This window comes from Mesoplodon bidens (assembly GCF_964165515.1).
Source record: "Mesoplodon bidens genome assembly, chromosome: 18".
Lineage (NCBI taxonomy): Eukaryota > Metazoa > Chordata > Mammalia > Artiodactyla > Ziphiidae > Mesoplodon > Mesoplodon bidens.
Window position 1 is genome coordinate 45236168 of NC_138175.1, and position 21930 is coordinate 45258097.

Consider the following 21930-nt stretch of genomic DNA (forward strand, 5'->3'; position numbering starts at 1 on the left):
CTCACCCACTGGAGTTTCCTGAAAGCGCATGCGTGCAGCGTTGCCTGACCAAAAAGACTACAAGGTCCAGAGACACTTGCGGCATCTCGCGCAAAAGTCCGTAGTTGAAAGTGGCAAAGGGGTCCAAACCGGAGGAAGTAAGACTCCACTGGTGAGTTAGGGGTCGTCTCCGTACCCCAATAAACATAAAGAGCGTCTCAACCCAGTCAGCTTGCTGGTGGGGGCGGGGGTACCCTTCTTTCAGAAAACCCACCCTTCAATTTCTCTCCCTTTTGTCGTAATAGGGGCGTGGTTGTTTGTGATCCTTGCATCTGTCACTTAGGGTCAGGGCTTGGGTCTTGCCCTGAAGACCCTCGGAAGACCCGGCCCCAGCGCAACTATGAACTTGGAGCGGGTGTCCAACGAGGAGAAGTTGAACCTGTGCCGGAAGTACTACCTGGGTAAGGGCTGATATCTTAGGGTCCCCGGAGAAGAGAGGGGACGGGACGAGGGCGCCTGGGGGAAGAGGGTCTGGGGGCCTGGATTCTTGGGTCTAGAGGATGAAGTGGCTGGGGACGCCGACTCCTGGGTCCCAAGAGAGGAAGGGCCTGGGTCCTGCGGAAGGAGGAGACTGGGGCCTCAATTTCTGGGTCCCAAGAGAGGAGGGGAGTTGGGGGCCTGGGGGCCTGGACTCCTGGTCCTGCCAAAAAGATGGTTGAGGACTCAGATTCCTGGATCCCGGGGAGGAGTCAGGATTCTTGAATCCCTGATAGCAGAGATCTCCATGTGAATTTGGGTATGGGAGAGGACCTTCCAAATTGGTCATCTACGTGGGTGTTGGGAGGATCCTCATTGCCTTAAGTCCCAGTTTATTTTTTTCTCTTTAGGTGGGTTTGCTTTCCTGCCTTTTCTCTGGTTGGTCAACATCTTCTGGTTCTTCCGAGAGGCCTTCCTTGTCCCGGCATACACGGAACAGAGCCAAATCAAAGGCTGTGAGTCCAGGGCACAGGTGAAGGGAGGCCATCGGGTGTGGGGAGGGGGACTGTGGGAGCCTTGGTGGAAAGGGACAATGGAGGTTCCAGAATTCTGGGACTCTGTGGAAGAGAAGAGAGGGCCGGTCTCGGGGAGACCAGAGAGCAGGTGGTGGCCAACCTTTCCCCTCCTGTTCCCTCTTACAGATGTCTGGCGCTCAGCTGTGGGCTTCCTCTTCTGGGTGATTGTACTCACCACTTGGATCACTATCTTCCAGATCTACCGGCCACGTTGGGGCGCCCTTGGGGACTACCTCTCCTTCACCATACCCCTGGGTACCCCCTGACAACTTCTGCACAGGCCTGAGGACCAGGATGGGCCCCTCTCCTCCAAGCCCACTCTCAAGCCCCTAAGACTTGTTCCTGTCTCCTGTGTTCTCTGCTGACATCCCCTAATAAAGGACCCTAATTCCCAATATTGATTTCCTGGGATCTTTTGGAGGTTGAAACATAAAATGATTATTAATATTCCGAAACATTTATTGATTGCTTACTTTGTGCTAGGCTTAGTGCTTCATACATTATGTGCATTAGTTCACTGTATACTACTCATAACCCATCAAGAATAGGAACTTTCTTGCTTGGGAACCCTATTGTACAGATCTGGAACCAAAGAAGGAATAATACTTCCATTACTAGGGACTGTTATCCTGTACAGGTAGTATGTGAATTTGAAAACATTACTTCCCCGCTCGACCTCATTATTCTTATCAGAAGTGTGGATCACAATGCTACCCCCTAGAATTTATCTATGCCAAGGCACATGTGGTAAATGGAAGTTCCTCATTTTCTGAAGGAGATCGTCTGCAGCAATAGACATGTGTTCAAGAGATTCATTAGAGAAGGTTTCCTTGACTCTCCTATTTAAAATTTCAATCCCCGCCTTGGCACCCCCTGTGGAGCCCTACATCAAGGACACGGGACAAAAACTCTGGAATTAACCAAGCCCCCATAGCAACTGTTGCCATGGGCTCTCCAAATCTAAACCGGACAGCCCCTCCGACTCCATATTAGGTAAAATATTCACCATGTAGTAACCTTGTAGCTTCCTGACCAATCACCTAATGCCATCCTGCCCACAGGATTTTTGTCTTGAGGCTATAAAAGTTGGCTGCTAGCCCACAAAGGGGGTTGACTTTCCCTGGCTACCAGGAAGTTGGCCTGCTGTTGTTGCAGCGACGCTTCTCTTTAATAAACTCTTTCTTACATTCTGCCTTGTGTCTGGAAATTCTTTTCCAACCCGCGCTCGGGCCACCACACTCCCTGTGTCTCTTTCAGGCTATATCCTTTCTCCTCTTACATTTCATTTTAAATGCTCTACTTGTTTATTGTTCGTCTTCCATCCTCTAAAATATAAGCTCATTAGGGCAAGGATTTTTGTCCATTTTGTTCACTGCGGTGTCTCCAGTACCTAGAAGAGTACGTGGCTCAGGGTACTTAATATTTGCTAAGTGAATGAGGCTGCACCTGAAAAGAGTTTAACAGGTAGCTAGCGCCTAGTGAATGCTTAGTTAAGAGGGAACCCAGCCTAACCCCAGAATTGTTTTCCTCTTAGGGACCAAGAGAGACTCCCACGGTTAAATAACCCCTGTTCAATAGCGAAATTAGTGTTACTCAAAGCTTCTAACACTGTAAGTGCCAAGCAACCTCGCGACGCTCTGATCCTTGGTCTCCCAACGTGCCTCGCGCGGCGCAGGCGCCCTTACTTCGGCTGAGTCTCGGGAGCTAGAACTACACCGCCCAGGAAGCGCCCTGGGATATCATTGGTTTGTTTCCGGAAACCTGGACCCAGAAAGGTGGGACTTAGAGCTGGGAACAGACAGCGGCAGCTGTGAATTGGCCAGGGTACGAGATTGCCGGTTGCATTGACTAATGGAAACAAGGGACTGCCGAAGGGCCCGCCCACAGAAGGAACTGGAGGAGGCGGCGGCGGCCTCCGCGGCCGTCGCGGCCGGACACTGCTCAGGGCGGAGGACTGCCCACACACGAAGCTTACCTTTGACTTCTCCCCGTCTGCCTCCGGCCTTGACTTGTGACCGTAGGCTCTTTTGGGCTTCTCTGACCCAGCTAGCCAGACCCCAGACCCCAACCATGTTCCCGGTGAAGGTGAAAGTGGAGAAATCAGGTGAGGACCCCGAGGTCGGGGGCCTGTAGGGGAGCACCGGACTGATCAGGGTGTGGGAGTCCCTATAGACAGCATTATCGCGATAAGGCGGACTACGCGACTTCTCCCCGCAGCCCATCTGACTATCGCTGCCAGGCATCGAGCGATTCCTGCCACCTTGATACCCTCCCGGTGTGTGTTCAGGATAGCTTTGAGGTTGAATGGTGGTGGCTCAGGCAGTGGTGTGGTGCGGTAAGACATGGGGATCCCGAGCCGTGTGACTCAAAGAAGGACTCTTTTGTCCGTTTCTCCATTTCTCGCAGTGGTCATGAGTCCAGCATTTGCTGAGCACCTGAAGTACAGGAAAGCTTTTAATCCTCGTAGTCACTGTATCCCAATAATCCTAGGACGTGGGAAATGTGGTAGATGGGGAAACTGAATCTGAGAGAGAGGAAGTCATTTTGGGTTGGGGCCAAGCTTGATGGGAACCCAGGAGTGGCACGTTAAGGGTGGTGGGAGAGGCATGGGATCCAGACAACAAAATAATAGTAAAATGACGTGAGATGTTAAATGCTATAAGTGGTAATAAAACGAAACAGGAGAAGGTAGGGAGATCAGGAGTGAGGCAAGGTGAGGGAGAGAGTGATGAGGATAAGTGAGAGAACAGAAAATCTGACAAAGGAAATAGCTTTGAAACAGCGGAGAGGTGAAAGCCTTGTCCGGAGTGTTCAAGGGCCAGCACGGAGACCAGTGTGGCTGGAGCAGAGTGAGTGCCGTAGAAAGTGTGAGGAGATGAGAGCAAAGGGTGGGGGGGGCAGGTCTTTGGCTTTTGCTCTGAGGGAAATGGGGAGCCAAGGGAGGGTTTTGAACCAAGGAGGGAGTTTTACAAGACGGCCCCCCAGATGCCAAAAAAATGCCCCAAAAATCGTGGGTGGAAAAGTGAAGGGGGCCTGACCACAACAAAATGATGGTGGTGAGGAAGGAGTAGTCAGGGTCATGGAGGCCTGTGAACACCAGGCTGAAACACTCAGACTCTGCCCCAGGGGGGCACTGCAGAGTCATGGAGGGTTCTAAGCAGGGAAGGATCAGGGTCAGGTTTGGGTTTAGGAAGGTTCCCCTGGCCACCTTGTGGAGGGTTCATTAGAAGGGGAGACTGAGGCTGGGAGCCCAGGGGGAGGGAGGGAAAGGACCCGGGTGGGCAGACTAGGGAGGGGGGAGGGGGGAGAGACACTCAGGGACCAAGTGGACAGGCCGTGGGGTGGGCGGGGGAGGGAGAGAAGGGACCTTGTTGAGGCCCAGGGAGGGATGGGGTGACAGTGTGGATACCCCTGAGAAGGGGGTCCAGGAAAAGGGATAAGTTTAGAGAGACACTGAGGCCAGTGTGGGACCCCGTAGGTGGCAGGAGCCTGGGGGATGTCAAGGGGAAAGTGTCCAGGAGTCCGTAGGATCCCAAGATCTGAGGTTCAGGAGAGAAGCAAGGAGTAGGGAAGGAGAGGTGGGCATGATCCATACCTTGGCTCCTAACCAAGGCTCTTTGCTAGAATCTCAGCTGCCCCCAGCCCTGCATCCCCACCCTGTCTCTCCTCTGAGTCATGTCTCCTGGTCTCTTCAGGAAGTCTCAGGGCTGGCAAAGCATGTCCCCAAGTGTCCTTCCAGGCTCTGAGCGCTGGGTCAGAGCTCCTACTAGTTGGAAGAGAAGAGCGAACACCCTACAAGAGTAAGAGGAGAATATTTATAACATCATCACCTACTTATGTTCCGTGATGAAGAGAGGCAAACACACAGTCTGACAGGGCCAGGCAGGGGCTGTGGCATGCAGGACGGTGGGCCCAGATCTCATTTCCTAGGGGGAAAAAAGCCAAAACTGGGTATTTGAGAGGAAATCTCCCAATTATTAAATTTAGTCATCTTATTCAGATTTAACTCAGATTTAAAATAACACAACTACCTCAGCCAAACAAAGCACATCTGGCGGCTGGATTCTGCACCCAGTTTGAGTCCGTGCCTTATAACTTCAGCTGTGGAGCCAGATGACCTGGGTGCAAATCCTCAGCCTTGCAATTTCCTAGCTGTGTGACTTTGGGCAAGTAGCCTAACATCTCTGTGCCTCAGTTTCATCATCTGTAAAATGGGGATAAACATCATATTTACCTGCCAGGGTTATTGTGAAAACTCAATGGGTTAATATGTGTGATGTGCTTGGAACAGTGCTTGGCACATAATAAGCACTCTATATATGTTACTTATTATTATTGCATCCTACTAAGAGATTCATATACAACATAGGTTTGTTTAAACCTCAAAACAGTCCTAGCAGGTAGGTATCATTCAGAGACCCATTTTCGAGATGAGGAAACAGGCTCAATGAGGTAAGGTGACCCATCTTAGGTCACACGTGAGCATGTGCGTCAGCCCTGGAAGCCAGAGCTCTTGCTCATCATTTCAGTAGTCTCTGCCCGCTGTACCCTCCCAGCATGCCTGGGCCCGACCGAAGGATTGGATACACATGCCCTTCCCTGGCCCAGTGGCTGCCCACCTGCGGTGGGCCTGGGAAGTGACTCCTGCTTGGTACCCTCTTCCCCAGAGTTGGAGATGGCCAAGGCCCGGAACCAACTGGATGCTGTTCTGCAGTGTCTGCTGGAGAAGAGTCACATGGACAGGTTGGGACCTGGCCCAGCATGGGGTCATAGGGATTCGGGGGCCCTGGGTGGGACCCCAGAGGCTGGCTTAGGGAGGAAGGGGCCCAATGGATGAGGCCACTGGGTGCCTTCCCACCCTGGGCCCTTGGAACCCTGAGCCTACAGTTCTCCTCTGCTACCAGGGAGCGTCTGGATGAGGAAGCTGGGAAGACCCCCTCAGACACCCACAACAAGTAAGTTTTATTGATGGGATCTGTGTTTGAGGGTTTGTGGTGGATAACTTCTTTCCTCATCCAAGCCCTGACCACCCTGCCCCATGCTTTCTCCACCACACTCCTAACCACTCTCCATGTACAAAGGTCCTGGGGCAGCAGAAGCTTAGATCCCCTGATGATGCCACCTCGAGCCCCGGTGTGGGGGGAACACAAGGCCTGAGGAGTTGGTGGCATCTATATGAGCTTGATCACAGTACCCCCAGGGTGCCCTTTGGGGGTTTTGAGCAGGCATTTGTTCAAGGGTAAGCCTGCTGACGCCCTGCCTCTCCCCACAGGGATTGCTCCATCACGGCCAGCGGCAAACGGTAAGGTGGCAGGGGCCCCAGCCAGCTGATGAGAGGTCCTCAGTCCCCACCCCGGTCCTGAAATTCTCCCTCCCCACACAGGCCATCTGCCCGATTCCCCCATCAGCGGAGGAAGAAGAGGAGGGAGATGGATGAGGGGCTGGCCGAGGGAGGGCCACAGCGATCCAGTGAGTAGTCGGTGGCCCTGGAGGGCAGGCAGTGATGGCGGTCTACGTGACGATATTCATACCCCTCCCACTCTCACCACCCTAGACTCATACGTGATCAAGCTGTTTGACCGGAGCGTGGACTTGGCTCAGTTCAGTGAGAACACACCACTGTACCCGATCTGCCGAGCCTGGATGCGCAACAGCCCCACAGTGCGCGAGCGTGAACGCTCGCCCAGTTCACCGCTGCCCCCACTGCCTGAGGATGAGGAGGTGGGATGGGTGGTGGGCCCCTGCCCAGCAGCCAGGGAGGGCAGTGGGTAGACAGTCACAAGGTACCTTCCCCCCAGGCTAATGGGATAGACAAGCACAGGTCTCTGTGTCTCCCAGGTAACTCCTGGATCCGGTGAGGCACACAGATAGGAACCCTTAGGCCAGGGGAGCGGTTGGAGTGCCCCAGAGCAGACAGACGTGGCTATCTGGTCTGGGAGGGAGAGGGGACAGGGTTCCTCTGGGCAAATAGATGTGACCTCCAAGATCAGGAGTTCCCAAGAGCTGGGGGACTGGGCAGGGGTTCTTAGTGCAAACAGGTGTAGCCACCTGGCCTAGGGGAGCAGATGGGGACCCCTTGGGCTGGGAATGGAAGTCTCCATAGATGGAGGTCTGTGTGCTGGGCAGGAGTAATTGAGGGGATCCCTGGGTTGGATAGGAGAAAACAGGGATCCTTGGAGCAGACAGACATGACTCCTAAGTACAGGTCCCTGGTGAGTCCCTCATGTCTTTTGTCACTGGGAAAGGAAGGAGGTGTGAAATGTGTGCCCCTGGCCCTCTTCTCTGACTCTCTTGGGCTTGGGTGGGGTCCTGTATCCTCAGGGTTCAGAGGTCAGCAACAGCAAGAGTCGTGATGTGTATAAGCTGCCTCCACCCACAGCTCCCGGACCACCCGGAGATTCCTGTAGATCCCGAATTCCATCCCCATTGCAGCCTGAGACCCAGGGTACCCCTGATGATGAGGTGGGTGTGCAAGGCCGGCCTGGGGCAATGGGGCAGGAGTTGTGGGGCTCGGGCGTGGCCACCCAGCCTGGCCTCTCTGTCCATGCAGCCCTCTGAGCCTGAGCCCTCACCCTCCACACTCATCTACCGAAATATGCAGCGCTGGAAACGCATCCGCCAGAGGTGAGCATCCCCCAACTGCTTGTTCCCTGTGGCCTGTGTTCCAACTGTTGAGTCCTCCCTCTGCCTTCCCCCCACCCCAACTGCAGGTGGAAGGAGGCATCCCATCGGAACCAGCTTCGTTACTCAGAAAGCATGAAGATCCTACGGGAGATGTACGAGCGACAGTGATGTTCCCCTGTCCCCACCCCAATAAACATTCCCCTCCTCCACACTGGCCTCTGCTTTCTCCAGCCCATCCTTCCCGGATCAGACATAAAGCAGTTGGCACAGCTCTAGCACATTTATTGGAGGAGTGAGGAGATGGGGCATCAGGGAATTTGAGGCAAGAGAAAGATTGTGGGGAATCAAAGAAAATGGCTGCTTGGTTGGGTCTTGGAGAATAAGGGGAGGGGTGTGGAAGGTGGTTATGTGGTTGGAGACTTGGGGGTCAAGACAGTGACTGGGGTGTTCTGGTTAGAGCTGGGCATAGGGGCCTAGGACATCCGTGCAGAGTCTGAGGAGATGGGGTGGGTATCTGTACAGTGTGAGGTTGAGGGTCCTGGTTGGCCTAGAATAGGTGTACAAGGGTGGGGGTCAGAAAAGGGGTTCAAGAGTCTGGGGGTGGCTGGCTGAGGTTTCAAGTTAGAAGATGGGTTGGGGGGAGAGAGTGAGGAGAAGTGGAGTATCTGGTTGGAATGAGGGGAAGGACCCAGAGTCTTGGGGACCAGGCCAGGAAGGTCCAGGGTGGGAGGTCTGTGCAGAGTCTGGGACATTTGAGGGGAAGCGGGGGCTTATGCTTGATTGGCCTAGGCCTAGGGTGGGGGCAGGTCTGTCTACACCATAATCTTGGGTGGGGGGGATTGAAACGGGGTGTGGAGACGTTTTCCTAGAGAAGTCAGAAGGAAATAGGGACTTTGGAGTGGGGTTCTATGCCAAGCGGGGTCAGTGGGGATGGGAGACTGTAGGCTGAGAGATTGTGCTTGTAGGGTCTGGAAGCCAGAGGGGTGTCGGGAGGTTTGAAAACAGGAGAGTGTGTGAGAGAGGGAGTGTCAGTGGAAAGGTCTAGGTTATCAAGGCTGAGTCTAGGTTGGAAGGTTCAAGGCAGATCCCAGATTGGGTGGGCGGGTAGTCTTGGCGCGCTCGGGATATCTGGCTGGGCGGAGTCAGGTCGGCTTTAAAAGTGCGGTGGAGGGGCCTCAGGCGGCTTCCAGGGTTCAAGCGTGCCCTGGCTCCTGCTTGGCGGCAGCCGCCGGCGGCGACGGCAGTGGAGCCTGGGCCGGAGCAGGTGCGGCCTGGATGGAAAGGACGCCCTCAGGGGACAGCGCGGACGTCACGGCCGCAGGGTCCACGCCAGGCGGCAAGCGGTAGCGGCGGTGAAACTCGCGCGCGATGTATCCGTGCTCATCCTGGAGGGAAAGAGGCTTGAGGGGCTCGGCCCATTCCCTGTAGATGCCCCGCCCCTCCGGCCTGCGGATCCCGCGTACTTGTTCTGGCCCCGCCCCCGCCAGCGGGCTCACCGGGCGCTCCTCGTGGCGCGCGTGCACCTCCACGTGGTCGCCAACCACCTTGACGGCGATTTCCTCCGGTGAGAAGTGCTTCACATCCAGCAGCACCGAGAAATGGCCGGGGTCGGTCGATACCTGCGCACAGCCCGATAGTCATCGGGCGGGGCGAGGCTCCGGGGACCCAGAAAGGCCCCTCCCCTTGGTTCTCCGTTGGTTCCGGTGCTGCAGCTGTTCCTGGCCTCTGGAACTGGGGCGTCCCCTTTCCTACACGTAGCCACCGAGGACCTCTTCTCCCGGAATAACTGGGGTCATCCCTCCCCTTGTAGCCACTAGGATTCCCCTCTCATCCAGAGTGATGAGGCCCCCTTACCCTGCAAGGTCAGGGACCTCCGTCCTCACGGGGTAAGGCCTGCCCTCTCCCCCAGTGTCAGCAATGCCGTAGTCAGCGTGTCCTTCTGAACACTGACTGCTCAGCCCCCTTCCCCTCAGAGCCCCAGGGGCCCTTACTGCACCACCCACGCCAGAAATCGCCAAGATGCCTCCTCCCCCAGTCTCCAGAGTCCACTTTCTACCCTCCCACTCGAGTCACGGGATTGCTTGAGCCCTCAGTAGTTACCAGTACTCCTCCCCCACTTCTGAGTGGCCAGACCCCCCTTTCTCAAGTCACAGGACCCTCCCTCCCCTCTACCTCTCCAGGAGACATACTGTCACCACAGTCTCCAAACTCTCTTCCTCAAGAATAACAAAATATTCCCTCCCCTCGGGAGGCACTGGGAGCCCCACGCCCTTCAGAATGACTGGGCTCCCCGTTTTCCCCAGATTCCCTGGGTCCCCAGCCTCCTTCAGAATCACCAAGACTTCCCTCAGAGTGACCGCCCCCACCCAATTAGTGACCCAGCCCTTACACTCCTCTCGGAGCTGAGACCCTCCTCAGACTGACGGGGACCTCCCACCCCTTTCAGTAATCTGACCTCCGAGAATCCATACTCAGGGAACTCCGGAAGCCCCTCTGAGGGGCCGGACTCTCTGGCCCGCTCAAAGTCAAGGGACATTCCTTCACCCCCCTCAGGGTGACCGGGGACCCCAGCCTTGGAAGTAGACGGATTACCGCCCCTCCCCCAGGCCTGGCACCTGGGCGGTAGGCAGCGCCACGCTGGGTGCGCGCAAGTAGTAGGGGGCCAGCGCGGCGGGGCAGAGCGCAGCCAGCTCGGCCTCCAGCAGCCCCTCGCCGAAGCGCTGGTCGAAGAGGCGCCCGGGTGCCGAAAGCCCGGGTAACGGGGCCGAGGCGCGGCGCAGCCAAGACGGCTGCACAGGCACCGGGATCTCCATCGTGCTCCGCCGCCGCCCTAGGCTCCGCAGTGCCCCAGCGGGTGCCGCCGCTGCTTTATAGTACGCTCTGTGTCCGCCCCTCGGCGGGCCGCCCGGGGACGTTGGGACTGCGGCCAGAGCCGGCCATTAATAGAGCCTTATTTAGACAGCCCAACAATGACTTGGCCATTTATTAAGCGCCTGCTGAATGCCAGGGAGGTATCATTCCCCAATTTTCCGAAAGGAAAACTAAAGCTGAGGAGGCGGAGCCTTGCCAGAGTGGGGTGCAAGCGTGGCGTTTGGGACCCACGGCCTGAGAAACCCACCAAAGAATTCCCAGTCCCTTTAATCCACCCCCGCCCCGAAGGCGCTCTGAGGATGACGCAGATGGCGGTCTTAGGAGCAGATTCCTGGGTACAGGGAATGCGGTAGCTGGGCCAGGCTGTCAGGAGGACACAGAACAGACCCTATTTCCATCTCAGCAGGGCCCTGGTCCCAGCCCCCCGGCAAGCCGGGCCTAATTCTGTGCGTCTGACTCAGCCTCGGGTGCACAGGGCAGCAGGGTCTGCCAGGTGAGCAGCGGCCAGGGGGTGCGGGCAAGAACAGTCCAGGCTGGCCCCCCTGGGGCAGCGCGCCGGGGCCCAAAATAGCTCATTTTGATCCAGCCACCTCGGCCAGGAGCCCAGGCCTGGCATTTGGCGCAACCAGCTGCTCCTGGAGCAAGACGGAAGTGGTTAGATGACCGGGTGGGACTGGTAGGCTGCTGGACTGATGGAGCGACGGCGGTTAGAAAGGGCATAGGCGCCCTTATTGCCCCTGCAACGGGAAAAACCGTAGTTCGACTGAAATCTGGATGAGATATACGCAGCCAGAGGGGGCGTGGCCAGCATACACGAGTACAGGAAAGCGAGAGTACATTGGAACCCCTCCTAACCGCGAGCCCAGCCTCATCTCCTTTCCATTGGTCCACGGACTTGCCAATTACAGCAGCTCGCTACGGTTCTCCAATTAAACATGCTCTCTTATTCACGTTACAGCCAACCAATTGTGAGACATCTCCCTTTGGCCACCGTCCAATTACTTTTATTTTCCTATCATTCGTCGCCTTGGAGGCCGCTCTCTTCCCGCGCCTGCAGTCCCAGAGAGGGGCGGGGCTGATAGGACATTGCTAAGCGACAAAGATGCGCTCCGAGTGAGTCCGGTGACTGAGAAGAGCAGGCGGAATCGGCGAGGTAGCTGCGGGATGGACTGCAGGTGAGACCGATCCCTCTTCCGGGGATCACAAGAGGGCTGGGGAGGACCAAGGGTGAGAGCAACGCAGCCTAGGATCAGGTTTTCTAGGGTGCGGAGTCTCTCGTTCTCAACCGCACTGGAACTACAACTCCCAAGATGCTCCACAGCCTTAAGCGGCTCCCGCCTTGGACTTCACCATCCCGGGGTTTCCATAGCGTCTTACGTTCTGCTAAGTGGCCCCGAGGGCTTTTTTTTTTTTCTCCTCTAACCTCGCAATTCTCAGGGGCATCTTGGGAATTAAGATTCTTAATTTTGAATTTGTCCCCAGACTCCCATGGGTGTTATTTTTGACCTTTCTTGCTTAGGCGGAGCCCAGTGACTATAGGGATTGTAATCCATCTACCCCTTTCTCCTCAGATAGTGTCCCAAGGACTTATGGGAAATGTACAGTGATAAGGTTTAGCCTTGGCCCTTAACGTGAGCTCCACTTCAGAATCACCTGGGACACTGCGAAGAAGATGTATGTAGATGCCCAGCCCCCTTCCTGATATTCTGATTCTTTTGGCCTGGGGTGAGGATCACGCATCTGTAGTTTTAAAAGACTCCTCCTAGACCGGATCCACGGTTAAGAACCACCAACCAACAGTTCCTGGGTTCTTCTCTTTTGAGACTGCTCCAAGGGCTGGTGGGAATCGTGCCTCCGGTATCATTATCTTGAGTGTGCAGTGGTGCTTCATGGGAATTATAGTCCATCTCTTCCAGGAATCCATGGGAATCGTAGTGTGGTTCTGCCCTCTTACCATTCTCCCATTCACTCCACCCACATACAGCCTCCCAGCAGGGCTGCAGTGACCTTGCTCTGCCTGCCAACCCCCCTCTCCCCTTGCAGCTTGCCAGTTTTCTCCACCCAAGACAGTACTTTTGGGGACGGCCCCCTGGGTCGAAGCCACTACTGACCTGGCACCCCAAGGTGAGGACACCCAACAGAGAGTGCTGTGTTCCAGCCCAGTAGCAAGGGAGTGACGACTAGAGGGAAGGAAGACATGATGAGAGATGGGGGTGAGAGATCAAAAGACAGTCCCTCCTCTTTTCCCTATGGCCCTACCCTTATCCTGTCCTCTACCACCTAAATCCTGCATCACAGCCCCAATCACTTTGAGTTGTTGCAATCGTGGGATGTGTTTCCTCCCCTCCGGACTGAGACTTCGTGTGTGTCTTCGTTACCCTACAGGGATAACCCCTCGGCCTCACTTTTTCTTCTCCTCGCTTCCCCTATCTTAGACCCTGAACTCATCCAAGTCCCAGAGATCCAGGCTCCCAGAAGCTCCCAGGGCTCTGGCCACAGGTCCCAAATCCCCTGAGCTGTTTGAGGAGTCCTGGCCATCCAGCTCAGGGACCCCTTCCCCACCCAGCACCACTGAGGGACAGATGGGAGCCTCTCCACCACTCACCGTGACTGACAGCGGGGACTCTGTGGTGGCCAAGTAAGTAACAGTAGCCCTGGGGGAAAAGAAGCGTTTGGATCAGTGGGAGGGGGCAGACATCCCATAATAATCATCACAGCCAGATCCGCACTTTTAGGACCACGCTTCATGCACGTTAGCAAGCGATCTGGAGCGAGGTTCAAATCCAAGCTTTGTCACCAACTCTGTATATGATCCTGGCCTCAGTTTCCTCATCTGTAAATTGGGGATATTAATAGCATGTATACTCTAGGGCTGTTTTAAATTTTCAATGAGTCACTGTCCGTACAGCATCTATAACAATGCCTGTCACATAGTGAGCACTTGGATTTGTAGGATCCAAGTTCAGCTGCTATAACACAGAGTCCCAAATTAATTGTGGCTTAAACAAGAGAGTACTTATTTCTTCCTCACCTAATAGTCCAGACAGAAGCAACCAGGCCTGATATGGCAGCCCCTAATTGAGGTGCCAGAGACATAGTTTCCTTCTCTCTTGTCGCTCTCACTTCCCTAGTCTGTTACCCTTTCCTTCATGGCTTCTCTCTTGTCGCTCTCACTTCCCTAGTCTGTTACCCTTTCCTTCATGGCTCATAATGGCTCCCAGCCACATCCATTTTCCAGAATCACACCTCCTCATACCTGTTGGTCAAGAACAGAGTTACATGGCCATAAAGCTACAAGGGCACCTGGTAAATGTATTTATAGAAGAGTGGCTATGTGCCCCGGATTATATCATCTTATATAATACTGCATTACTGGGGGACTTCCCTGGTGGTCCAGTGGTTAAGACTCCGCACTCCCAATGCAGGGGCCACAGGTTCAATCCCTGGTTGGGGAACTAAGATCCCACATGCCGCACAGAGTGGCAAAAAAAACAAAACAAAACAAAACTGCATTACTCTACAAGAAAGGAGAACTGATGTTGAGGGCCAACTCCCAAGTGCTGCTATGGAGCTAGGTAAAAATTGGCTATTGTGATTATTATGGTTATTATTAAGTATTAGGCTCTCCTCATCCCACCCACCTTGTAATTCTCTGATGCTCACAGGTACGTAAACCGGTTCCGACAGGCTCAGCCCACAAGCCGAGAGGAACGCGAGTCTGCGGGCCCAACGCCAGCTGACTTTTGGTGGCTGTGGCCTGAATCACCAGACCCCAGCAGTCAACTTGCAGCAGGTACCTGCTTCAGTCTCATCTACTCCTGGCCTATAACCTCTCCTGAGCTATACCCCCAGCAGCCACTCCTCCTGGCCCCCCCAAATCAATTGGAGCTTCTCAACAGGAGCCAATGAACCAGAAGGAAGACCCAACACAGCAGTCCCGACTCGTGCCAAGCTGGCCAGTGCATCACAGACTATGGCCCCCCTTCAGGAAATAAAGCAGGTGACATCCCCATCCACTCCTTCCCCTACGTGCCTGAACTGGCAGCACCAGCCCTGGGATAGAATTAGAGTCAACCCCCAATTCAAGGAAGTGTAAACAGGAAAGGAAGGTCTTGCTGGCTAATGCAATCAAGAAATCCAAAGGTAGCTGCTTTCAGGCATAGCTGAATCCAGGTGTTTGAACCATATTGGGAGGAACTTGACTCTCATGGCTCCCTGTTCCTCTCTGTTTGGCTCAATCTCAGGTAGGCTTTCCCCTCAAAATAGCTAAGATGGCCCCGTTTACTCTAGGCTTCTAATGTACTTGATCACTCCAGTGGAAAGAGAAGCCTTTTCCAATAGCTCCATCCTAAACCCCAGGGCTTACTCTCATTCGCTCATCTTTGAGCCAATCACTGTGAATCAGAGGACAGAACATTATGACTAGCCAGGCCTGATCAGGAAGGCAGGGTCAACCCTTCTATAACAATGACTGCACTGGAGGGATATGGATCCACAGAGGAAAACCTGGTCTCTCTTTCCTGAGGAAGAAGAGCAGATTCTAAGCCAGCATGTGAGGGCGCCAGGTGGAATGTAGACCTGCATCCAGGCCCTCTGTCCCGAGCCCCTTTCCCAGTAGCCTTTGGGATGGGGACTGGCCTCTGACCCCTCTCACCTCACAGAGCCTCAACACGTGGAACTCATCCCTGCTGGACTTGGAGACACTGAGCCTGCAAAGCAGAGCTGCCAAGCTGCTCAAACGCAGGTGCCTCCCCCGCCCCCATCACCCTCCCCACTCCTTCCCCTCCAGGCTCGGGCCACTGCCTCTGAGACCCCCGTTGCCTCACTTCTGCCTCTCCCTACAGCAAGGCCTCCATCTCTTCCTCCTCCTCCCTCAGCCCCAGCGATGCCGGCATCTCCTCATTCCCCGTCAGCTCTGATGGCCTCTCTCCCTTCTCCATGACCTTCACTTCTGACTCCAGCAAGGGCTCTGACCCCAAGGCACAAGGTAGGTTCTGAGAGGCAAGGATGAGGGCAGTCTGGTTGCAAATCCCAGCCTTTCGATTTACCAGCTCTGTGACCTTGGGCCTCTCTGGGCCTTGTTTCCCCAGCTGTAAAACAGGGGAAGTAATTGTACTCCTCTGCTATGGGTGTTGTGAGGATTAAATGAGTGGGTGAATACATGGAACACCTAGCACGACTCTGTTAACAGTAGCTATCAGGACTATGCATGTTCTCTCTCTGCATCCTGTCTGCAGTTCTGAACACGAAGCCCCAAAATCAGAAGGCTTTTTGCAAATTTGGCACCACAGCTGATTTGCCAGCAAAAGTTGATGTAAACAATACGAAGAATATTCATATATCTATCTTATTTTATGGAGGTATAGTTGATTTACAATATTATATTAGTTTCAGGTGTACGACATAGTAATTCAAAATTTTTAGAGATTATACTCCATTTAAAGTTATTATAAAATATTGGCTATATTCCCTGTGCTCCACAATATTTCTTTGTAGCTTATTTATTTTACACATAGTAGTTTGTACCTCTTAGCCCCTGTCCCTATCCTGCCCCTCCTCTGCTTCCCTCTCCCCACTGGTAACCACTAGTTTGTTCCCTATATCTGTGAGTCAGTTTCTGTTTTGTTATATTCATTCATTTATTTTATTCTTTCAATTCTACATATAAGTGATAACATATGGTATTCACCTTTCACTGTCTGACTTATTTAACTAAGCATAATACCTTCCAGGTCCATCCATGTTGTTGCAAATGGTAGAATTTCATTCTTTTTAATGGATGAGGAGGATTCCATTGTATATATACGCCACATCTTATTTATCCATTTGTCTGTTGATGGACACACTTAGGTTGCTTCCATATGTTGGCTATTGTAAATAATGCTGCTATGAACATTGGGGTGCATGTATCTTTTTGAATTACTGTTTTCATTTTCTTCAGCTATAGACCCAGGAGTAGAATTGCTGGATCATATGGTAGTTCTATTTTTAGTTTTTTGAGGAACCATCGTATTGTTTTCCACAGTGGCTGCACCAGTTTACATTCCCATAAACAGTGTACAGGGGTTCCCTTTTCTCTACGTCTTCACCAACATTTGTTATTTGTGGTCTTTTCGATGATAGCCATTCTGACAGGTATGAGGTGATATCTCACTGTGATTTTGATTTCCATTTCTCTGATGAGTAGCAATGTTGAGCATCTTTGAATGTGCCTGTTGGCCTTCTGTATGTCTTCTTTGGAAAAATATCTATTCAGGTCTTCTGCCCATCTTTTTTAATCAGGTTGTTTGTTTTTTGATGTTGAGTTGTATAAGCTGTTAATATATTTTGGTCATTAATCCCTTATCAGTCGTACTGTTTGCAAATATTTTCTCCCATTCAGTAGGTTGTCTTTTTGTTTTGTTGATGGTTTCCTTTGCTGTACAAAACCTTTTAAGTTTAATTAGGTCCCATTCATTTATTTTTGCTTTTGTTTCCTTTGCGTTAGGAGACAGATCTACAAAAATTTTGCTATGATTTGTGTCAAAGAGTGTTCCATGCCTGTGTTTTCTTGTAGGGGTTTTATAGCTTCAGGTCTTACGTTTAGGTCTTTAATCCATTTTGAGTTTCTTTTTGTATGTAGTGGGAGAATATATTCTAATCTCATTCTTTTACATGTAGCTGTCCAGTTTTCCCAGCACCACTTATTGAAGAAACTGTCTTTTCCCCATTGTATATTCTTGCTTCCTTTGTTGTAGATTAATTGACCATAAGTATGTGGGTTTACCTCTGGGCTCTCTGTTCTATTCCATTGACCTACTTGTCTGTTTTTGTGCCAGTACTGTTCTGTTTTGATTACTGTAGCTTTGTAGTATAGTCTGAAGTCAGGGAGTAAATATTCGTTCTTCTTTCTATGGATATATAACATTGAACTATATGAAACTTTTGTCTGTAAGTGAAAAATGGTTGAATAATGGCAATTTCATATTGTTCAACTAAATACCAATGTGTTTGAGTCTGGTGACTGACCCAGACCCCTGTCAACACTGTACATACCATGTAACTTTGCTAAAACATGCACACAGTTGAACTCTCAAATTTCTGCCCCCAAGATTTCAGAGATTGGATTAAGGACCTGGGTTACTGTTACGGTCATCGTTGTTACCGTTACTCTGTGTCCAGGTCCTGGGATGCAGTGGTGCACAGGACAGATGCTCTCCATGTCTCACAGGACTCCCGTGAGTGGGGACAGGCAAGCAGAGAGAACAGAGTGGTGTTTGTGCATGTTGTGTGATCCTGCCCAAGCACTCCCGTCTGATTCTTTGCTCCTTCTCTTTTTATTCACTTCTCCTCCTTGAGCCTCAGTTTCCTCATCTGTAAAATGGGGATAAAACTACTACCTACTTCATGAGTTGTTTTTGCAGATTAAATGTATTCATTATTTCACATAACAAACATTGAATATCTGTTGTGTATGAAGCCTGTGAGCAGGATTGGGGATTCCTTAGTGAACGAACCATACATGGTCCCACCTTCATGGTCCTCACAGGATAGTGAGTGTGGGGCAGAGGATAGCTACATAACTCCACAAACAAATGTGAAATATAAGCAGAAATGAGGGCCATTCAGGAGAGAATTGCGATGCTGGGATGTCAGAGAAGGCCTTCCTGGAAGAGGTGCTATCTAAGTGGAGACCTGAATGATGCAGGTGGGGACAATAGCCCTCTAGCCTGCACAAAGGACCTGAGGTCGGAGGGAACACGGTGCAGACAATGAACTAGGAAAGGCAAGAGCCAGGAGTAAGAGTAGTGTGGGATAAGGTGGAAGAGATTGGCGGGGGTCGGATTCCATGGGCTATGTAGGCATGTGAGGCATTTGGTCATAATCTACCGGGGAGCCACGGGAGAGTTCTGAGCAAGGAGGGCATGGGATCTTTATTGGCTCCCTATGGCTGCTATCAACATCTGGTGAGAGACAGACTCTGGTAGTTTGGGTTGGGCCAGAGCCTGAGGAGCAGAGTAGAGGGAAGTGGCCAGGTCTGGAAGTAGAATCACAGTATATAGAAGGGAGAGAAGAAGAGGTCCCACATGATGCACCCCGCCCCCCCTCTCTGTGCAGCATTAGTAGGTGGGGCTTCTGAGAGATAATGGTAGCCATACTAATCGTAACTGACAAAATGATGCTCTGGGTGATAGGGAATGGTGTCTCTTTGCCCCACAGGACCGAGGACAGCCAGTGGCCCTGCCTTTAGTCACTGCTGTATTCCCAGCACAGGGCTGGGCACTGGGATGGAACACAGTAAACAGTTCATTTTGCATTTATGCCACAAATACTGACACTAGGTCCTGTTCTTGACACTGAGGATATGATAATGGCCAGATAGACAAAAATTGCTGTCCTTGTGTAGCTGGCATTGTGGAGGGAGAGATGAACAATAAATAAGCAGAGAAGTATGATATTTAGTAGTTAGAAAGCCCTTGTGTAGTTGGCATTGTGGAGGGAGAGATGAACAATAAGTAAGCAAAGAAGTATGATCTTTAGTTAGAAGGTGATAAGTGATAAGGAGAAAAATGGAACAGGAAAGAGGATGGAGAGTGGTAGGGCTGGGGTTGTTGCAGTTTTGAATAGGGTAGCCAGGGAAGGCTTCACTAAGAAGGTGATACCTGGGCAAATATTGGAAAGACTTAGAGTGAACCCTGTGGTTACATGAACGAAGAGCCTTCCAGGCAGAGGAAACCATAAATGCAAAGACTTTTGCTTTTTACCAGGAGAGAGGTGCCTCCCGGGGAAGATTCTAACCCAGGAGGACCCTGATCTGACTCAGGTGTTCACAGGCTCCCTCTGGCTGCGGGTGGGGACAGTTTGGGAGGATAGGAAGAAGGGAAACCAGGGAGGAAGTTGCTTTGAGGTTGGCAGGTGAGGGAAGTAAAGTGGGGAGAAGTGGGCAGATTCTGGAGGATCCGCCTTGGTCACTGCTGTAACCACCACGTCCAGAACAGTGCCTGGCAAATAGTAAGAGCTCAATAAATATTTGTTGATGAATGAAGAATTGAATGATGACAAGTTGAGAAGCCCATGAGGGCTCTCTTCTCTGATTCTGCCCCTTTCCCCACTTCCCAATCTGCAGGGGACTTGGGACATTATCTGGAGAGCCTGTCTGAATAACCTTCTGGTACAGTCGAAGGGTGTGTGCTAGGCTGTCCTTGCTCATCCCCCCAGGCCCTGCCTTACCCCTCTTCCCTCTACTTACTCCACAGGAACCCCAGCACCTGCCCCCATCCCTACTCCATCCCCAGTCTCCTCCCGGGCACCCCTGCAGCCAGAGGATGACATTCTGTACCAGTGGCGGCAGCGGCGGAAGCTTGAACAGGCTCGAGGAAGCCAGGGTGATGGAACCTGGGTGCTGCCCCAGACCCCTGCCCTCACCCCTACGGTGAGATGGGGGAGGGAGGAGACTGAGGGGGCTGGAGCGGGGATCCTAAGGGAAATTGGAGGAAGAGGGAGGCTGAGGAGGACTGAGGACCCTCTACCCTTTCTCTCCCTCTCAGGTCCCTATCCCCATCTGTCTACAGACCTCTCCTGCCCCTGCGGAGACCCTTGGTTCCCTGGGAACCCAGCCTAACTGCATCCCACTTTGGGGCAGTGTGGCTCCACCTGGTCCCCGGGAAGCCTTCCGCTTGGAGAAGCCTCCTATTCCCCCAGGGTTCTCTCCACATATCTTTTGGGGCCCCAGTCCCCATGGATTCTTCTGGGCCCCGCAGCCCGGTCCCTGGGTATCTCTTGGGGCCATCCCTCCCACGGCCGCCGCCTCCCCCCCAGCGCCCCCAGCCTCCACTCCTGCGCCTCCAGCCTCAACCACTGCGCCCTCTGCCTCCACTCCCGCGCCCCCTGCCGCCCCCCAGGGCCCGCCCACCCCTGCACCATGCAGCCCAGCCGAGCTCGAGAGGCAGAGCTCCAAGCCTCGAAGAAGTAGAGCCCAACGCCAGGAGTCTGCTGGGCGAATCACGGCAGCGGACGAGGGCCCTGGCCCGCAGCTCAGAGGCGCGCTAGGCCAAGTAGTGGCGGCTCGGCTGTTTCCCGACAGCCTGGAGGACACGCCCCCTCGCCAAGAGGGCCCGCCTCCACCCGAGGCTGAATCTCAGAAAGTCAAGGCCACACGCCCTCAAACCGAGACTCTGTCCTCTCGTTCAGAGATCACGGCCCCTTCATCTGAATCACGGTGTCCCCAGGCAGAGACCCCGCAGGGTCGGTCTAAAGCCGAGTCCCGGAACGCCAAGGCCATGCTCCCCCTAGTGGGATCGGTGCCTAGGAAGGACAAAGACACTTTCTTGGCTGAAGTCGGGGGTAAGCCGCCCAAGGTCCGGCCCCCTCCAGCTGAGGAGGCGGCCACTTGTGTTAAGGCCCTGACCCGTCCGTTCAAGGAGGGGGCTCTTGAAGCTGTGGTCACGCCCTCATCCGCTGATGGCCACGCCCCCTCAGAGGACGTCCTCTCCCAGGCTGCCAGACTTCTGCAGGCTGCGGAAGGTGAGCTGATGTGCACCGATGCTCGTGGCTGCCCGGATCTGAATGGCAGTCCAGCACGCTACGAGTCCGGCCTCCTGAATCTCGCTCTTTTTCCCCCAGACTCCGACGGCAGCGAGTTCCAGGATGACCCTATACTGCAGGTGCTAAGGGTTCAAAGGGCGGAGCTGCGGCGGCAGAAAAGGTGACCATGCGAGGAGTTAAGACACCCGGCCCCTGAATCCTCTGAGACCGCCGTTTGGTACCCACTTCTCCTGAGACCCTTTCCCAGAACATACACAGCCCCAGACCCCAATCCTGAGCAAAACCTCAGCCTCTGCTCACCTGTCCTTTTTCCAGGAATGTGGATGCCCAGATATCCCGTCTGCTGGGCCGCACTGAAGACCCAGGGTCTTGGTCTCCTCCAGCCAGGTCGCCTCCCGGGTCCCCAGGGATGCGGCTGAGGAGGGAAGGAGCCTCTCTTGAGGCCAGACGACTTTGAATTGTACAGATTCTATTTTTCCTAATAAATTTTTTTTTCAGGTTACTGGTTGTCTCTGAGAAGTTGTTTTGGAAAGGCCAAGGGTCATGCTAATTTAGGGAAATAGCTCCCATGCCCCGCCTCCCCCCACCCCACCCCACACACCCTAGCTCTGCCCTGCCCCACCTCACCCTAGTTTCTGACCACTGAAGCAAAGCCTCTTCTGGTTTCATCCTCTATGAGGGCAGGAGAGGGGTTCCGGGCAAGACTGGGACTCACCTTATCTGACCTTCAACTCAGGAGTGGATCCTCCTGTCTCAGATGAGACCAAAGGAACTGTCCTCTGGGTATGAAGCTTGTAGAGTCATCAGAGTGTTGGACAATGGTCAGGCCTCAGTCCACATCCTGCTTGAGCCAGCTGCAGCATTTGGTGCTCTGATCCCC

The 21930-nt window shown here is 53.3% G+C and overlaps 4 protein-coding genes across 8 annotated transcripts; 3 read left to right on the plus strand and 1 right to left on the minus strand.

Moving 5' to 3' along the window:
- The first annotated feature begins 50 nt into the window (after positions 1 to 50).
- Positions 51 to 1426, plus strand: PSENEN (presenilin enhancer, gamma-secretase subunit). 3 transcript variants are annotated; one of them, XM_081215643.1, is made up of 4 exons: positions 51 to 151; positions 323 to 440; positions 867 to 971; positions 1229 to 1426. In XM_081215643.1, exons 2-4 carry the CDS (start codon positions 380 to 382, stop codon positions 1315 to 1317), a joined length of 255 nt encoding a protein of 84 aa, XP_081071769.1. In that variant the 5' UTR covers positions 51 to 151; positions 323 to 379; the 3' UTR covers positions 1318 to 1426. The 3 variants fall into 3 exon arrangements, with proteins under 3 accessions (XP_081071769.1, XP_081071768.1, XP_081071770.1); XM_081215642.1 differs by having other exon boundaries at positions 52 to 151; positions 1158 to 1426; XM_081215644.1 differs by having other exon boundaries at positions 68 to 151; positions 285 to 440; positions 1158 to 1426.
- A 1475-nt stretch (positions 1427 to 2901) lies between these two features.
- Positions 2902 to 7864, plus strand: LIN37 (lin-37 DREAM MuvB core complex component). 2 transcript variants are annotated; one of them, XM_081215813.1, is made up of 9 exons: positions 2902 to 3135; positions 5699 to 5774; positions 5936 to 5986; positions 6304 to 6333; positions 6415 to 6500; positions 6586 to 6752; positions 7353 to 7493; positions 7582 to 7655; positions 7742 to 7864. In XM_081215813.1, the coding sequence occupies exons 1-9, from the start codon at positions 3102 to 3104 to the stop codon at positions 7821 to 7823; spliced, it is 741 nt and encodes a 246-aa protein (XP_081071939.1). In that variant the 5' UTR covers positions 2902 to 3101; the 3' UTR covers positions 7824 to 7864. The 2 variants fall into 2 exon arrangements, with proteins under 2 accessions (XP_081071939.1, XP_081071940.1); XM_081215814.1 differs by lacking the exons at positions 5936 to 5986; positions 6304 to 6333.
- Positions 7865 to 7920: 56 nt separating this feature from the next.
- Positions 7921 to 10641, minus strand: HSPB6 (heat shock protein family B (small) member 6). 2 transcript variants are annotated; one of them, XM_081215816.1, is made up of 3 exons: positions 10271 to 10641; positions 9119 to 9274; positions 7921 to 9040 (listed from the first exon to the last, which is right to left on the minus strand). In XM_081215816.1, the coding sequence occupies exons 1-3, from the start codon at positions 10466 to 10468 to the stop codon at positions 8849 to 8851; spliced, it is 546 nt and encodes a 181-aa protein (XP_081071942.1). In that variant the 5' UTR covers positions 10469 to 10641; the 3' UTR covers positions 7921 to 8848. The 2 variants fall into 2 exon arrangements, with proteins under 2 accessions (XP_081071942.1, XP_081071943.1); XM_081215817.1 differs by having other exon boundaries at positions 9152 to 9274; positions 10271 to 10626.
- An 877-nt stretch (positions 10642 to 11518) lies between these two features.
- PROSER3 (proline and serine rich 3) lies at positions 11519 to 21552 on the plus strand. Its single transcript, XM_081217282.1, is given in 13 exon segments — positions 11519 to 11701; positions 12098 to 12200; positions 12570 to 12739; positions 12962 to 13164; positions 14192 to 14319; positions 14426 to 14526; positions 15188 to 15270; positions 15371 to 15513; positions 19763 to 19938; positions 20054 to 21029; positions 21129 to 21210; positions 21366 to 21445; positions 21448 to 21552. Coding segments are annotated over 11 exon segments (2022 nt in total). The 5' UTR covers positions 11519 to 11701; positions 12098 to 12200; positions 12570 to 12733; the 3' UTR covers positions 21492 to 21552.
- The last annotated feature ends 378 nt before the right edge of the window (positions 21553 to 21930 follow it).

Bases quoted from the DNA above. Each gene is read 5' to 3' on its own strand.
- PSENEN (XM_081215642.1), top strand. From the start codon at position 380: ATGAACTTGGAGCGGGTGTCCAACGAGGAGAAGTTGAACCTGTGCCGG. The intron at 441-866 runs GTAAGGGCTGAT...TTTTCTCTTTAG, and splicing joins GTGCCGGAAGTACTACCTGG to GTGGGTTTGCTTTCCTGCCT. The intron at 972-1,157 runs GTGAGTCCAGGG...TCCCTCTTACAG, and splicing joins ACAGAGCCAAATCAAAGGCT to ATGTCTGGCGCTCAGCTGTG.
- LIN37 (XM_081215813.1), top strand. From the start codon at position 3,102: ATGTTCCCGGTGAAGGTGAAAGTGGAGAAATCAG. The intron at 5,987-6,303 runs GTAAGTTTTATT...CTCTCCCCACAG, and splicing joins CCCTCAGACACCCACAACAA to GGATTGCTCCATCACGGCCA. The intron at 6,753-7,352 runs GTGGGATGGGTG...CTGTATCCTCAG, and splicing joins CACTGCCTGAGGATGAGGAG to GGTTCAGAGGTCAGCAACAG.
- HSPB6 (XM_081215816.1), bottom strand. From the start codon at position 10,468: ATGGAGATCCCGGTGCCTGTGCAGCCGTCTTGGCTGCGCCGCGCCTCG. The intron at 9,275-10,270 runs GTGCCAGGCCTG...GGCTGTGCGCAG, and splicing joins TGGCGCTGCCTACCGCCCAG to GTATCGACCGACCCCGGCCA. The intron at 9,041-9,118 runs GTACGCGGGATC...CTTTCCCTCCAG, and splicing joins CGGGGGCGGGGCCAGAACAA to GATGAGCACGGATACATCGC.